The 15,702-nt window shown below is 43.4% G+C and overlaps 1 protein-coding gene across 3 annotated transcripts in view; it reads left to right on the top strand.

The window, feature by feature from the left end:
* The window catches only part of CHCHD3 (coiled-coil-helix-coiled-coil-helix domain containing 3), a 423,433-nt gene that overhangs the window by 76,148 nt on the left and 331,583 nt on the right, over positions 1–15,702 (top strand). For all 3 annotated transcript variants that reach the window (XM_087968922.1, XM_087968921.1, XM_087968920.1), the window contains exon 4: positions 5,770–5,914. In XM_087968922.1, coding sequence (XP_087825048.1) covers positions 5,770–5,914 — 145 coding nt within the window. The remainder of the gene's footprint in view (positions 1–5,769; positions 5,915–15,702) is intronic.

Here is a 15,702-nt window from a genome sequence, read left to right as displayed (position 1 = left end):
AACAAACCAAAAACAAAAACCATATGATGAATGGTTGAGGGAATTGGGTATGTTTAGTTTAATGTAGTCACCTGACTACAGGTGACCTGAGATGAGTATTCCAGTATTTGAGGGGCTACCAATAAGAAGAGTTATTTCCCAAAGCACCAGAAGGCAAGACAAGGAACCACGGATAGAAACTAATCAAGGAGAGAAGCAACCTGGAATTAAGGAGATACTTCCTCACAGGGAGGACAATTAACCAGTGGAACAGCTGGCCACCAGAGGTTGTGGGTGCTTCATCCCTGGAGATGATGAAAAGAAAAGACCTGTCGGAAATGCTTGGGCAGATGGTTGGACTAGAACATCTCTGAGGTCCCTCCCAGCTCCATTCTGATTGCATTACTTATTCCTCTGAATTGGGACAGGGTCTCCTGCTTGAACAAGGGGTTGGACTAGAAGACCTCCGAGGTCCCTTCTGGCTCTCTTCGGATCGATTGAGCCCATTTGATCACTTCTTACTGCCAGCCTTCCTTCCCCTTAGCCATTTGCAAAATGACCCCCGGCTATAAGGATTTTCTCCGAAAAAATACCTCGGCCGTGTACACCAGGCACGAGACCTTAATCTCTGCTGCCGTTTCCAGCCCTTGTTTGAAGAGGTCTATTTGATCGTCTTTTACTGGCGGGCGTCTTCTCAAAGATGTTGACTTTGCGCTCAGTGTGAGAACGTACATAAAGCCGGCATATTTTATTATTTAATACGTTTTTTCCCCCTCCTTGTGCAAAAACGAGAGGTGTAGAATGGCAGGGTATTTTTTAAAAATAATTTTTTTAAAATTGTTTTTGATATGCAACGAATCATTCCATTTCAATCATGCGTCGACTTGGGTACATATTTCAATTATTTAAACATTAATAATGATATTCTTCTTAGCAAATCTAACAATACATCAATGTTCCCATATATATTCCCATATACATAATAATTGATATTATTATTAATTGTGATCCCATAATAACTTTGCTTAAATTTCTCTAATTGCTCTAGAAATACATCAAATCTTTTTTAGGTTGTTCTATTCTCTATGCATTGATAAAACATATACCATACAATGTAATATTCAGTTTCTTCTTTTTCTTTAATTTCTAATGTCAATCTATTCATTTCTGCACATTCAAATATTTTTTCCCTCTATCAGTGTTTTATCATTCTTCCAGTTTGGGACAAATACAATCCTAGACGCTGTTAAGACATGTATAATTAAGTAAACCTTTTCTTTACTATAACCTTCTGGTACCATTCCTAATAGGAATATTTCAGGTTTCAAATCTATATGTTGTTTAATCATTTTTTTTCCAACCGTAGGGTTTTTGTTTTTTAAAAGGAGGATTTTGGTTCTATGGGCAGTTTTTCAGATTACGTATACGAGCCCAACATCCCACCTTTTGCAAATTAAAGAATATAAAGCAGAGACGGCGATACAGATATTCTCTAGATCAGGGGTCACCAACCTTGAGTGGACCTCAGAGACCCCCACATTCATAATTTTAAATCCCGCGGACCACTAATACGATCCGCCTAATGACGGGTTGGGTGGGTGTGGCTAGGTGGTCATGTGACTGGGTGGGCATGGCCAACTCGATGTCACTCACGTCAAGGGACGCCTTGCCGGCCTCTCCTCGCCCCTCCCCTCCCGGCCTGCCCTCCCGGGCTCCTTCAGGCCCCAACAGGAAGCAGTGGTTAATGCTAAGCAGCCCCCCATGAGAAAGAGTTGGCCAAACAGCTGGCTCCGTTCAAAATTGGATCTGACCGAGAAGGAGGTTCAGCAGAAGCACCTCACTGAGGCAGGGGTGGGCTTCACAAAATTTAGCAACCGGTTTTCTGCTGGGTTGCTGGGTGGGCGTGGCCATGGTGGGCATGGTCTAGTCAGTTTCCTGCACCATGGAGGGGGGGCATTTTCTCCCTGGGCTCCTTTGGGAAGCTCCAACACTGCCGCTAGGAGGGGAGATAGAGAGATAGAGAGAGATCCGATCTAACCTTGGAGGGCTGGCGGTGATATTCTCATTCTCTCTCTCTCTCTCTCTCTCTCTCTCTCTCTCTCTCTCTCTCTCTCTCTCTCTCTCTCTCTCTCTCTCACACACACACACACACACACACACATCCCTCACATACTTCAAACCCCCAAGGCAGCCACATTCCTTCACTAACCTGCTTTTCAGCTCCATTCTCAGGAGGGGAGAGAGAGAGAGAGAGACAGATAGACACGGTATTCTGCAATCCCAAATAAAGAACGATCCATCGGTAGGAAAGCGGGGTGGGGAATTTTCCTGCAGACTTTTTTTGGGGGGGGATTTTCCCAGTCTCTGCTGCTTTTGTTTTTGGAAGAAGAAGTCTTCTTGCAGCGAAAGTCTTTCTTTCTCTCTCCCAAACTCCGCCAGAAATGAGTCTTTGGGACCCTGCAAGGCCTCCTGCTCTAAGAGGTTGTGCCGGCGCGGAAAAGTCTCACAAAGACTCATTTCTGGCGGAGTTTGGGGGAGAGAAAGAAAGACTTTTGCTGCTTCTGCTGCTTTCCTTGCATGAAACCAAAGAGTCTCTCTCTCTCTCTCTCTCTCTCTCTCTCTCTCTCTCTCTCTCTCTCTCTCTCTCTCTCTCTCTCTCTCTCCCCCTCCCTCCCTCCCTCCCCCCCCCTCTCTCTCTTTCACCCTCCCTCCCTCCCTGGCCTGTGCCTGATCCCCTTCCTTCCTTCCTTCCTTCCTTCCTTCCTTCCTTCCTTCCTTCCTTCCTTCCTTCCCTCCCTCCCTCCCTCCCTCCCTCCCTCCCTCCCTGGCCTGTGCCTCATGCTCTCCGTCCCTCCTTCCCTTCCTCCCTCGTTGTTGTTATTGTATACAAAAGAGGACGAAGATGGTGGATTATATACATTCACTCCAGTGGTGGGATTCAATTTTTTTTTACTACTGGTTCTGTGGGCGTGGCTTGGTGGGCGTGGCAGGGGAAGGTTACTGCAAAATCTCCATTCTCTCCCCGCCCCACTAACCTGCTTTCCAGCTCCGTTCTCCTATGCAGGGCAACCAAAGAAGACCCAGCCGATCAGCTGGGACTCAATGGGAGGCAGAGAAGAGATGGGGTTGGCGGGGCCAGTCAGAGGTGGGATTTGCTGGTTCTCCAAACTACTCAAAATGTCCACTACCGGTTCTCCGGAACTGGTCAGAACCTGCTGAATTCACCACCTCTGATTCACCCCCTTGAGTTGTTAATTAAAACGAGGCATAGAAATTAAAAATAAATAAATAAATATTGCAGGAGGTGGAATTTTGGATCGGCCAGTTTCCATTCCTGTCTCCTTTGTGTGTCCGTCAGGAGAGACTTCCGATGATCATCACCCGAGTAGTAGTAACTCTTGCATAAAGTTATGTGTGAGTTAAAACCTTTGATGGTAAATATGACAGATAAATCACTTTATTTTGAAAAAAGAGTGGCCCGGAATAAGGATAGCTATGCTTAGATTACACACTACGCGCTACCCAAGAAATATTAATAATGCATTTAATCTTTCTGGGAAATAGGATTTTTATAATCATAATGATATTATATCTGCGTGCTGTGCTGATAAGTTGAAATCATATTACTTGCTAGACTTGAAGCTTTATGCATATAATAAAGGCTGGCATTCATGCTTAGAAGTGCTCTTGCCTGTTAAAAAGCATCAATTATATGTCTCTACCGCAGCGCCTGGGCGCATTATGGCTTTACCAGGAGACGCAAGTCGTGCTGAATGTTCTTCCATGTCTCAGGATGCTGGTTCCATTGAAATTTGGAACAAGACTTTAGAAAAAGTGCAGAGAAGAGCAACTAAGACGATGAAAGGCCTGGAGGCTAAAACACACAAAACACAAACGGTTGCAGGAATTGGGTATGGCTGGTCTAGAGAAAAGAAGGACTAAGGAGGACATGACGTAGCAGTCTTCCAATATTTGAGGGGCTGCCACAAAGAGAAGGGAGTCAACTTATTTTCCAAAGCAAGCAGGACAAGAAGCAACGGATGGAAACTAATCAAGGAGAAAAGCAACCTGGAATTAGATATAGAAGATATAGAATTCTTTATTGGCCAAGTGTGATTGGACACACAAGGAATTTGTCTGGGTGCAAATGCTCTCAGTGTACATAAAAGAAAAGAGACATTTGTCAAGAGTCAAGAATCATCAGGTACAACACTTAATAATAGTCATAGGGTACAATAAGAATAGAATAGAATAGAATAGAATAGAATAGAATAGAATAGAATAGAATTCTTTATTGGCCAAGTGTGATTGGACACACAAGGAATTTGTCTTTGGTGCAAATGCTCTCAATGTACATAAGAGAAAAGAGACATTCGTCAAGAGTCAAGAATCATCAGGTGCAACACTTAATAATGATAGTTATACGGTACAATAAGCAATCAAATCATACTAGGAAACAGTCAATATAAATCGTAAGGATACAAGCAACAAAGTTACCGTCCTACAGTCACAAGTGGGAGGGGATGGGTGATAAGGAGTGATGAGAAGATTAATAGTAATAGTAGTGCAGACTTTGTAAATAGTTGGACAGTGTTGAGGGAATTATTTGTTTAGCAGAGGGATGGCGTTTGGGGAAAAACCGTCCTTGTGTCTAGTTGTTCTGGTGTGCAGTACAGTGCATTAAGGAGAAACTTCCTAACAGTGAGGACAATTAGCCAGTGGAACTGCTTGCCTCCAGAAGTTGTGGATGCTCCATCACTGGAGGATTTAAAGAAGAAATTTGGACAGCCATTTATTTGTCTGGAATCCTATAGGGTCTCCTGCTTGAGCAGGGGTTGGACTAGAAGACCTCCAAGGTCCCTTCCAGCTCTTACTTTATTCTCTCCCCACCTTTTTTTTTTCTCAAAGAAGCTAAAACATATGAAGTTTGCAGAAACTGGGCATGCCCAGTCCAGAGAAAAGAAGGACCAGGGGTGACATGATAGCAGGCTTCCAATTGAAGAGGGTTTTTGCTGGCAGAGTTGCAGAAGGCCGTCACAGCTGAAAATGGAGCTCGGGAGCCCATTTTTGTGGGCAGAGGCACCGTGGGCCGATCCTTTACTGTTTCCAGGGCGGCCCCGTGGGCCCGATCTAAGCACCTTGTCGGCTGGATTCGGGCCCTGGGCCTTGAGTTTGACAGCCGTGCCTTAGGCAGACATTCCATTTTGATTGTGTACCGTTCACTTTTCTGTCTCGGTGTCAGGATTCCGGCAGTTTCGCCAATTAAATCATGAGTCTCTGCACAAATTATTGTTGTACAATAAGCACCACAAATAGCTGTTATGGAGTGATATATTTTTTTTGTTTTTAATATAATAAAAATTCAATAAAGTTTATTTAAAAAATAAATAAATCATGAGTTTCGAGCCAAACTTCCAAAACTTCAAAAGGATTTATTGGGAGTTGCCATGTCCGGCACTGCCTGGGTGTAGCCAACTCCGAGACACATCATTCATTGTCACCCTTGACCTTGGTTTTCCCCCCACCCCCTGGGTGTAGCATAATTCATATTCTCCAATGGGACACATCCATAGTCCAGAGTCCTCAATCATGCTCTCCAGTTAGACTTTGGCATGGCAGAAACTTCAGTCCCCTAGTTACTATCTCTGAAAAATTATGCATGGAATGCACTTTTGATTTCCAAGCTGCCACACTGCTCTTTCAAACCTCTTTTCCCCCCTCCCTTTCTGTTGGCAACTCTAAAAAGACCCTAGAACTGTTTTATGAGTTGACGCTCGGCTCTTTTTGCAGATTAAAACAAAACCAATCGTCCGTCCAAGATGAATTGGCCAAAGCCCTTGACCGGGAGAGGGCTGCGTCCAGCGAGCATTTGGCTAGGGCCGTCCTGCGCGAGAGAGCTTCCGCCGAAGACGAACGCATGAAGTCACAGCTCCTGGTAAGTGGTACGGTTCCTCCCAAGATTATGCGGTTGTAAAGAATTTCCTAAGATCAGGGGTCTCCCACTTTGGCAACGATAAGACTTGTGGACTTCAACTGGGGAAGTTGAAGCCCACAAGAGTTAAAAGTTCTCAAGGTTGGAGACCCCCTGCCTAAGATGGTCTGGTTGACCATGTGGACAGTCCTTGATTTACAATCTACCATTCAAAATTACAGCGGCACTGAAAAAAAAGCCAACTTAGGACCATTTTTTCACACTTAAGACTGATCAATCATTCCCCACGGTCACATGTTCAAAATTCAGACACTTGGCATCTGGTTCACATTTATGACGGTGTCCTTTTGGGATCTCCGGACAGTCAGCGGGGAAGCCGGAGTCACTTCAAAACCACGTGACTCACTTAACAACAGCAGCGATTCACTGAAAAAAAGCGACCTTCCAGCATTCCTCACGTTTACGGTGGTCTCAGCGTCCCCGCAATCTGTGATCAAAATTTGGAGGGCTGCAAGCCACGAGCCTTTACGACGGCTGCAGCGTCGCACGGAGTCGCCTGCTCTCCATTTGAGACTAGTAAAGTTAATAAGGGAAGCCAGATTCATTTAACGGCCACACGAGTCGCTTAACTGCAGTGGTTCACTTAACAATGATGGCCAAAAAAAAAAAAAGTTTGTAAAATTGGGCCCGACTCACTTAACAGCCGCTTAGGTTTAGCAACCAACATTCTGGTTTTCAAATTTGTGGTTGCAAGTCAAGGACTGCCTGTAATCCAAAAGAAAAGATAATTTAAGAATGCCAGTTGAGATAAACTAAAGACATTAACGTTCAAATTAAGTAGATATCTATGTTTCTGTAACACGACCTCTGCATTTTACTAAAAGATAACCTAAATATCTTTTTTTGGGGGGGGAATAGAACTGCAAATTTTGCTTAAAGGCTTTTCCTGGTGGTTTTTTTTTTTTCCTCCCTTCTCTGTTACTTCCACATTCTGAAACGTGCATTTAATTTTTTAAAGTTCTTTGAGGCACTTAAAAGGAAATGTCGCAATTTTCCTTTTGAAAGTGTGGTATTGTTGGCATCATGTCAAGCTTTTCAAGTTGGGAAAGGGATGCCGGTTGATAGAACGCAGGCCATGAATGGAGCTGCAGCAAGGCTCCCATCTGTCCAACGAAAATGGACTCCGTTTGCTTTTACACCCTGAGGGAAATGTGGGTAAGATTTGTAGCCCGGGCAGCTTCCATCTTTTGGAATTTACAAACCTGTGAAAGACGGGCGGAGGGTCGTGTGAAGTCAAATAATAATGATACGGTATTCCCTATCCTTGAGCTTACAGCCCAAAAGATAGAACAGGGGTGTCAAATTTGATTTCATTGACGGCTGCATCAGGGTTGTGTTTGACCTCGGAGGGCCAAGGGGACATGGTGGCCATGACAGGGGACTTGTGTCGGGGGCACCTGTGGTGGCCAAGTGCTAATGCAGGACTTCCCTGAAACCCTCCCTCACTCTCATAATCCCTCCCTCCCTCCCTTCTGTCTGAGGCCTTCAGTAACTTCTTCTTCTGCAGCCGGCAAGGCTTTCCTGAAGGCCTCTGCAGCCTTCAGGATCGATCCAGAGCTTTGTTCTCAGCTCCAGAGGCCTTCAGGAAAGCCTTGCCGGCTCCAGAAGAAATGGGCCGGCAAGGCAGGTGTCGGGGTGTGCGAGGCCCAGCTACACCTGTCCAAAGGTAAGTACCCTGTTTCTCCAACAATACGGCCTCCCCCAATAGGAAGTCCCAGCATGTTTTATGGGCATGAAATGAAATTAAGCCCCTCCCCCCAAATTAAGGCCTATATTAAAACATGCGAAATGGTGGGAGGGCTTGCCGTTAGGAAGTACTTTTGTTGCACACCCGGATATGGTGCTGCCTGCGTTGACCCGGATACGAAGTGCCCCACCAATGCCGAGGTCAACATCCAAGCCATCGCCGCCCGCCCGCCTGAAGATGCAAGGGGGGGGAATTAAGTCACCCCCCGAAAAGACGGCCTAGCCATTTTTTCGGGGCTCAAAAAAAAATAAGACCCGGCCTTATTATATGAGAAACACAGTAGTAGGGCAGCTTCACTCCCCCCCCTCTTTCCTCACCCTAGCTTAATTTTTACCCGTGCGCTCTGGAGTGGGCGGGATCTTAATTAGGGCTTATTTTGGGGGGTAGGGCTTATATTGGGCGTGTGTGCAAAAAATCAAGCTAGGACTTACTTTCAGGGTAGGGTTTTTTTGGGGGTGGGAGAAACTGTGTTTCCAGGCCAGCCCTGCAGGCCAGATCTAAACACTCTGCGGGCTGAATCTGGTCCACTGCCCTTGAGTTTGACACTCCTGAGGTAGAACATGAAATGGGCAGGGGAAGGTTTAAACCAGGGGTGTCCAACCTTGGCAACTTTAAGACTTGTGGACTTCAACTCCAAGAATTCCTCAGCCAGCTTTGCTGGCTGAGGAATTCTTGGAGTTGAAGTCCACAAGTCTTAAAGTTGCCAAGGTTGGACACCCTGGTTTAAAAGGAAATAATCCACGCCCTCCTCATTCCTTGGGACCTCCTAAAACCGTCATTTTAGGAGGGAGCTCTTCTATTTTACTCTTTCTCATCAAAAGCGTCTTGTGGAAAAAACTTCATTCGGACCCGCTGAGATTTATAGTCGCTGGCATAGTTTTCATAGCGGTGACATGGCTATAAATAACTTATTGACCGTCCATCAGCGGACAAATGATGAGGGCCAGGTTGAACCGCCGGAGCATCTGGAATTTAAAATGTAAATCTATGGATAACCGAGGTAGACAAAAGCCGCCGTATATCCATCTCCTTATAATGACCTGGCGTTTATCGTTCGTACGTTTGCTTCAGCACTGGGGGAAACCAGCTGGTTTTAAGACATGATGTTTTAGAAAAAACGGTTTATTGAGTTGCCACTGGTGTTAAAACCTCATTTCTTAACTGGAGAGGCAATGAAAATATATATTTCTGAACATTGGTGCCAGATACACGTTTAAAATTGGTTACAAGTAGTCCTTGGTTTACAACCCAAAATTTCTGCTGCTAAACGAGACGTTTGTCAAGTGAATTTTGCCCCATTTTATGACCTTCTTTGTCTCCCTTGCTAAGCGAGTCACCGCCGTTGATAAGTTAGCCACCCGGTTGTTAAGTAAATCTGGCTTCCCCATTGTCTTGGCTTGTCAGAAGACCCAGCAACGGTCATAAAGAGGAAGCAGTTGCCAAGAATTTTGGATCCCATGACTGTCAGGATGCGGAAAGGTCGTAACTGTGAAACACGGTCCTAGGTCTCATTTTTTTCAGTGCCATTGTAACACCGAACGGTCACTAAACGAATGGTTGTAAGGGCTGCCTGTATTTCTAAAGCAAATTGTCAGCTTTGGAAGCCATATTGAGATCCGATGCTCCCATGCTGCCACAGTTGTGCCTGGGAAAGATCACACAAGTTTTGTCTGTGGCATCTGAAGTCCACTAAACGAGTGGTGAGGTGGCCTAGAGGGTGGAACTCTGGCCTCACAATCAGGAGGCTGTGAGTTCAATCCTAGGTAGAGGCAGATATTTCTCTCTCTCGGCACAATGAGAATAGATCCGCCGAACAAAACTCCATATTGGTGACAGGAAGGGCATCCGGCCAGTAAAACACTCAGCTCCAGTATGATATTAAATTGAAAAGTAATGTTAAAGATGTTAAGACTTTAATGAATATTAATATTAATGATAGAATTGAATTGGAATGGAATGTTGTTTTAATTGTATACATTTATAATTTTTTTCTTTTTTTTAAGAATACAGTGTGTATTTTAAGAATGTACCAAGCAGAATCCGAATGGAAGTTATGTATTATATTGAATGTTACAACTTTAGGGAAAAGATATAAAGGTGTCATACTCCAATCAGTAACTACAGGAGAAATTTTGTTTAATGAGAAAAGATAATAGATAATTGAAACAGGACAGATAAAAAATATAAATACAATGATTTGAATTGAGATGAGATAATTAAAATAAAATTGAGAAAATTAAAAGAGGGGAGAAGCTATGTAGAAAATGTAAAATAGTAATATGGAATAGAATATAAAAATGAGCATGAACCTGAACTTGTGTCTGTACGAAGAAATGTAACCCGGGATTATGCTGCTTTCAAAAAAGATGTTTTCTTTGTATTTTTTTTCTCTTTGTGAAAACTCAAATAAAATTTACAAAAAAAACCAAAACACTCAGCTCCATTCAGTTGTCCAGACTCCACCTCACAAGGGATTATGGGGTCATTAAAAGGAGATGATGACACGATCTGAAGTCCACTAAATGGATGCCTGTTAAATTGGGAATTTATTGTGCTGCACGTCACAATTTTGTTAGCTCCATTTGTCACTGGCTGATCTTCGACTCCAACGAGGCTTCCGATTTCCTCCAAAAACTAATTACAACTGATTTTTTTTTATTTCCCAGATTTTCCCCTCATTTTTTTTTTGTTTTCTTCCTTTCCTGTGTTTTAAAAATGGCCAGCCTAGAAAATGCCACAGGGCAGGCATGCTAAACGAGGTGGCACGTTTTCAGTTTTTTTTAAAAAAAACCTCCCTTGTTTACAAGCCTGCAGTATTTTATTACATAGCTCATTTAGCTCATTCATCATTTTAATAGAAAAACGAGTCGTCGTCTGTGATTTTTGAAATAATTGGAGGGAAACCACGTCGGCTAAAACTGAATTACTTCTTTGAGGCCTAGCCAAGCAGGAAGACACTATAGCAGCGTAGCAGATGAAGTTCAGTAATGAGCATTTGCAATGCAGTGAAAAATATCCGTGAAATTAGTGTTCATTCCTAAAACTTAGGATGTGGGCCCTTGAACAGAATTAAGCCAATTCTGGGTTTCATGGCTAAGGCAGGATTAGAACTCCTCGTCGCCTGGTGATTGGCCCAAAGTCACCCAGTTGACTTTCATGGCTAGGGTGGGACTAGAACTCATTGTCTCCTGGTGATTGGCTCAAAGTCACCGGGCCAGGACTAGAACTCACTGTTGCCTGATGATTGGCCCAACGTCAGCCAGTAGACTTTCATGGCTAAGGTGAGACTAGATCTCACCATCTTCCGGTGATTGGCTCAAAGTCGCCAAGCCAGCTTTCATGTAAGACTAGAACTCATTGTCTCCTGGTGATTGGCTCAAAGTCATCCAGTCCACTTTCATGGCTAAGGTGGGATTAGAACTCACTGTCTCCTGGTGGTTGACCCAGTTGGCTTTCATTCCTAAACAGAGACTACAGTTCACCTCAACCGCCAGAACAAATTGAGCGGCGTAGACCCCATCCTTTCCCTTTGCAAAATGCCCTGATCAGCGATGAATGAAACATTCAGATCTTATCCGCACTTTTTATTATTTTCCCTCGGAAATCAACCCTTCTTTTAGAAAATCACCAAAAAAAAGGGTTTCGTGTCCATGAATTCCAAGGTAGAAAATGGGTTTTAAGAGAGTCTTTCTCCTTTATAGTAATGCTACCTGCCTGCTTCTAATTCCATCCATCTCTCTTTAAATCTTTGATTACTTTGGGGGCCTCTCCCAATTTGGAGGGTTGCACAAAATCCAAAACTTGTCAGGGGTTTGTCCTTCTAAATGATACGGTAGCCATACGGGCATCGGATCACAGCCGAAAATCTTTAAATAGAATCAAATACGTCTTCTGCCAACAGTGCAGAGTGACAGCCTGGATGGTTTATCTGCCTCTTGGATTAGACACTCCTGTGTCCGAATCAATTTTGCTTACATAGGCACGTATCTATACTCCGGAATAGAATAGCACAGCAACAGTTCCTGCACTGAAAGAAAGGTAGTCCTTGACTTGCAACAGCTCATTTAGTGACTGTTTGATGTCAGAACGATGTTGAAAAAAAAGTGGCTTAACAACCGTTTTTCACACTTAACCAATATTAAAAGTAAAGGTAAAGGTTCCCCTCGCACATAATAGCGCTAGTCGTTTACGGCTCTAGAGGGCGGTGCTCATCTCCGTTACAAAGCCGAAGAAGAGCCAGCGCTGTCCGAAGACGTCTCTCTGGTGATGTGGCTGGCATGACTCAACACCGAAGAGGCACGGAGCGCTGTTCCCTTCCCACCCTACTTGCATTTTTTACATACTTTCGAACTGCTAGGTTGGCAGAAGCTGGGACAAGGAACAGGAGCTCACTCCGTTATGCGGCGCTGGGGTACTCGAACCGCCGAACTGCCAACCTTTCTGATCGAGAAGCTCAGTGTCTTAGCCCCTGAGCCACCGCGTCCCTTTGCACCCCAATTTGCCGCAGCCCAATTGCCACGTGATCAAAATTCGGACCCTTGGCAACTGACTTGTATTTATGACGGTTCCTCGGGGTCACGGGGTCCCCTTTTGCGACCTTACGACAAGCCAAGTCAAGCGGGAAGCCAGATTCACTTAACAACCATGTTAGTAACTTAACAACTGCGGTGATTCGCTTTACGACTGCGGCAAGGAAAGTCGTAAAATGGGCCCCAAGCTCACTTAACAAATGTTTCACTTAGCAACATAAATTCTGAGCTCGATCATGGTCGTAAACTGAGGATCTACCTGTATCTCTTCCTCCTCTTACCTTTTTCCCACAGTAGAAGAAAAAAAAGAGATGAATTTCAATTAAAAGAGACAAATAGGATGTTTTTTCTTTTATTAATATACAGTGTCTACATCTGTCCTCGGTGGGATGCTTACCTAGCACATTGTGTTTAGCGGGAGAAACTTTGGACAAATTCTCCTTGAGGAAAAGGGTTTTTTGAAGAAGAAAAAAGTCAGCCAGGTTGTTTTTGTTTTAATGATTTGCAGCATAATGGTTATATAGAAATGTATTTAAATGCCCGCAGCCACAAGCCACTTTTCTGGGATGAAATCGTCCATTTGAAGAATGAACGATCAAAAAAATAGCGCTGTTATTTGCATGCAAGTTCTAGAATTCTAGTAAAGCGGTGTGTATTTCTAAGGAATAAAATAAAAATAATAATAAAAATATTTTTTAAAAAAGGTTATGGATCTCAAAAGACAGCTGAAAATCCCCAGCCCTATTTTAGTGATCTTACTTTGGAAATCATTTCCATTTGTTTTTAGTTGGCTTGTCTCCCTGGTAAGCATCTTTTGCAAACTGGAGCATTCGTTTCTTCGAGTCCTAAAAAGTCTGAATATTAAAGGGTTGTTTTAATAAAAAAAAAATATCAAAAGGAGAATGAATTGTACTCAGTTCCAGAGGCCCCCTTAATTGCTTGCCAAAAAAAAAAAAAAAAGGCAGTTGGTGCTTAAATCAGTACATTAGCCAGGTGTTGCAGAAGAATAATTAGATTTATCTGGATTGGAGAACTGGAGTGGGTTTCCCCCTTGCCCTCTTAAAAAGCTTCATTTTTCTCTCCAAAATATGCAATTGATCTTATACTCTGCTAGACTATTGTTTGCGGAAGAGATGTAAGGATAAGGTGGGAGTTTGTCCACCTGAGTCCCCTCTCTGCTTCCATCCTGAGTGGATGAGATGAGTCTTTTTGAAGGAGCAGAACTGTGGTTTTTTTTGGTGGGGGGGGTGGTGGTGTTTCTTCTGGATTTATCTTAATCGGGGACATGGGTGGCATATACATTTAATTAAGAAATAAATAAATAGATAAATGCACAGCTCCTGCTAGAACAGGGGTGCCCAACCTTGGCAACTTTAAGACCTGTGAGATAGAGAGATATGAATATAAATATACAGATTAGATAGATACAGATAGATAGATACAGATAAGATAGATAAATAGAAATGTGAATATAAATATACAGATTAGATAGCTAGAGATAGCTACAGATAAGATGGATAGATACAGATAAGATAGAAAGATAGATAGATACAGATAGATAGATAGATAGATAGATAGATAGATAGATAGATAGATGATAGATAGATAGATAGATAGATAGATAGATAGATAGATAGATAGATAGATAGATGATGGATAGATAGATAGATCTATAGATAGATGAATGACGGGTGGATGGGTGAATGAGTGGGTGAGTGAGTGGGTGGCTGGATAGAGGATGGGTGGGTGGGTGGTAGATGGTAAAAGGGATATATGAGAGAGAGAGAGAGAGAGAGAGAGAGAGAGAGAGAGAATATGACGGGTGGATGGGTGGATGAGTGGGTGAGTGAGTGGGTGGCTGGATAAAGGATGGGTGGGTAGGTGGTAGATGGTAAAAGGGATATATGAGAGAGAGAGAGAGAGATATGACGGGTGGATGAGTGGGTGAGTGAGTGCGTGGCTGGATAAAGGATGGGTGGGTAGGTGGTAGATGGTAAAAGGGATAGAGAGAGAGAGAGAGAGAGAGAGATATGACGGGTGGATGGGTGGATGAGTGGGTGAGTGAGTGGGTGGCTGGATAAAGGATGGGTGGGTAGGTGGTAGATGGTAAAAGGGATATATGATAGAGATAGATAGATAGATAGATAGATAGATGATAGATAGATAGATGATAGATAGATAGATAGATAGATAGATAGATAGATAGATAGATAGATAGATAGATAGATAGATAGATAGATAGATAGATATCCATGGAGATTCTCAGTCCTCCAGGTCTTGGTTGTCCCAAAAGTCCTTTTTTTTTCAAGAGGCGACTGGATTTTCTTGTTTTTCTTTGAAGATGCTTCTCCTCCAAGAAGCTTCTTCAGCTCTTCTTCACCTTTTGGAAGATTGGATGGATAGAAAGATAGTTGGATGGACAGATGGACAGATTGACAGACAGATGATGGGTGGGTGGGTGGATGGATGGATAAAAGAGGTGATGGATGGATGGAGAGCGAGAGAGGGAGAGAGAGAGAGAGGATGGATGGATAGATAATTAGACAGACAGACAGACAGATGTCAGTGGAGATTCTCAGTCACCCAGCTCATGGTTGTCCTTTTTCAAGAGGCAACTGGACTTTCTGGTTTTTCTTTGAAGATCTTTTGCTTTTCCTCCAAGATAGATGAATGGATGGAGAGAGAGAGAGAGAGAGAGAGAGAGAAAGGTAGATATTCCAGTCCAACTGTTGCTGTAAATTGAGGATTACCTGTAAATTGCCTTTCCCTTGGGATCTCAACTGATATCTCCACATATGGCTGTTCTCCAGTTCCTGGTGTCATCTGCCAGCCAAGCTTCCTGACCTTGTGGCTCTCTTCTGACCCGGAGGACGTTCCAACCAATTAAGTCTCCCGGCTTCGTCAAATCCACCGGCTCTCCCCAACACGCCACCTTGCCCTTTTTAAGCAAAGCCCTTCCCTTCCAATCCACCCCCCTTTCTTTCTTTTTTTTTTAAATAAAGCAACCATATTTCATCCCTTCTCATTTCCTTAATTATCATGCCAGCAAAACAGCGGGGATCATGACATTAGGATAAATAAATGGCTTCTGATTTTTTATTTTTGTTTTTTGCCTTGGAGGGACTTCCTCGCTGTTTCTCTTCCCCTCGAGTGGAACAGCAGTCGTAAACGAGCCAAGTTCAGAGTATTTTATGATAGATTGTTAATGGTGCCACGAGTCAGCCAACAGGCCTCGGTTACTACAGCATCTGTCACAATTCATGGTCATTAGCATTCCTTTAATGGTTTCCTTTTCATAATCATTTCTGCTCGGGCGTGTAGGAAAAAAAAAAGAAAGAAAGAAAGAAAAAAGAAAGAAAGAAAGAATTCCAAACGTTCTTGCTTGTTTGGAAAGCCAGAAGATATAGATCTGTTCTGATCAAGGCTTCCTGAGACACCAACGAACACTCATAAAA

Source organism: Notechis scutatus, chromosome 6, assembly GCF_049901735.1.
Source record: "Notechis scutatus isolate UNSWTSFEM ecotype Mainland chromosome 6, rNotScu1.2, whole genome shotgun sequence".
Lineage (NCBI taxonomy): Eukaryota > Metazoa > Chordata > Lepidosauria > Squamata > Elapidae > Notechis > Notechis scutatus.
This window is presented reverse-complemented; position numbering and strand designations above follow the sequence as displayed.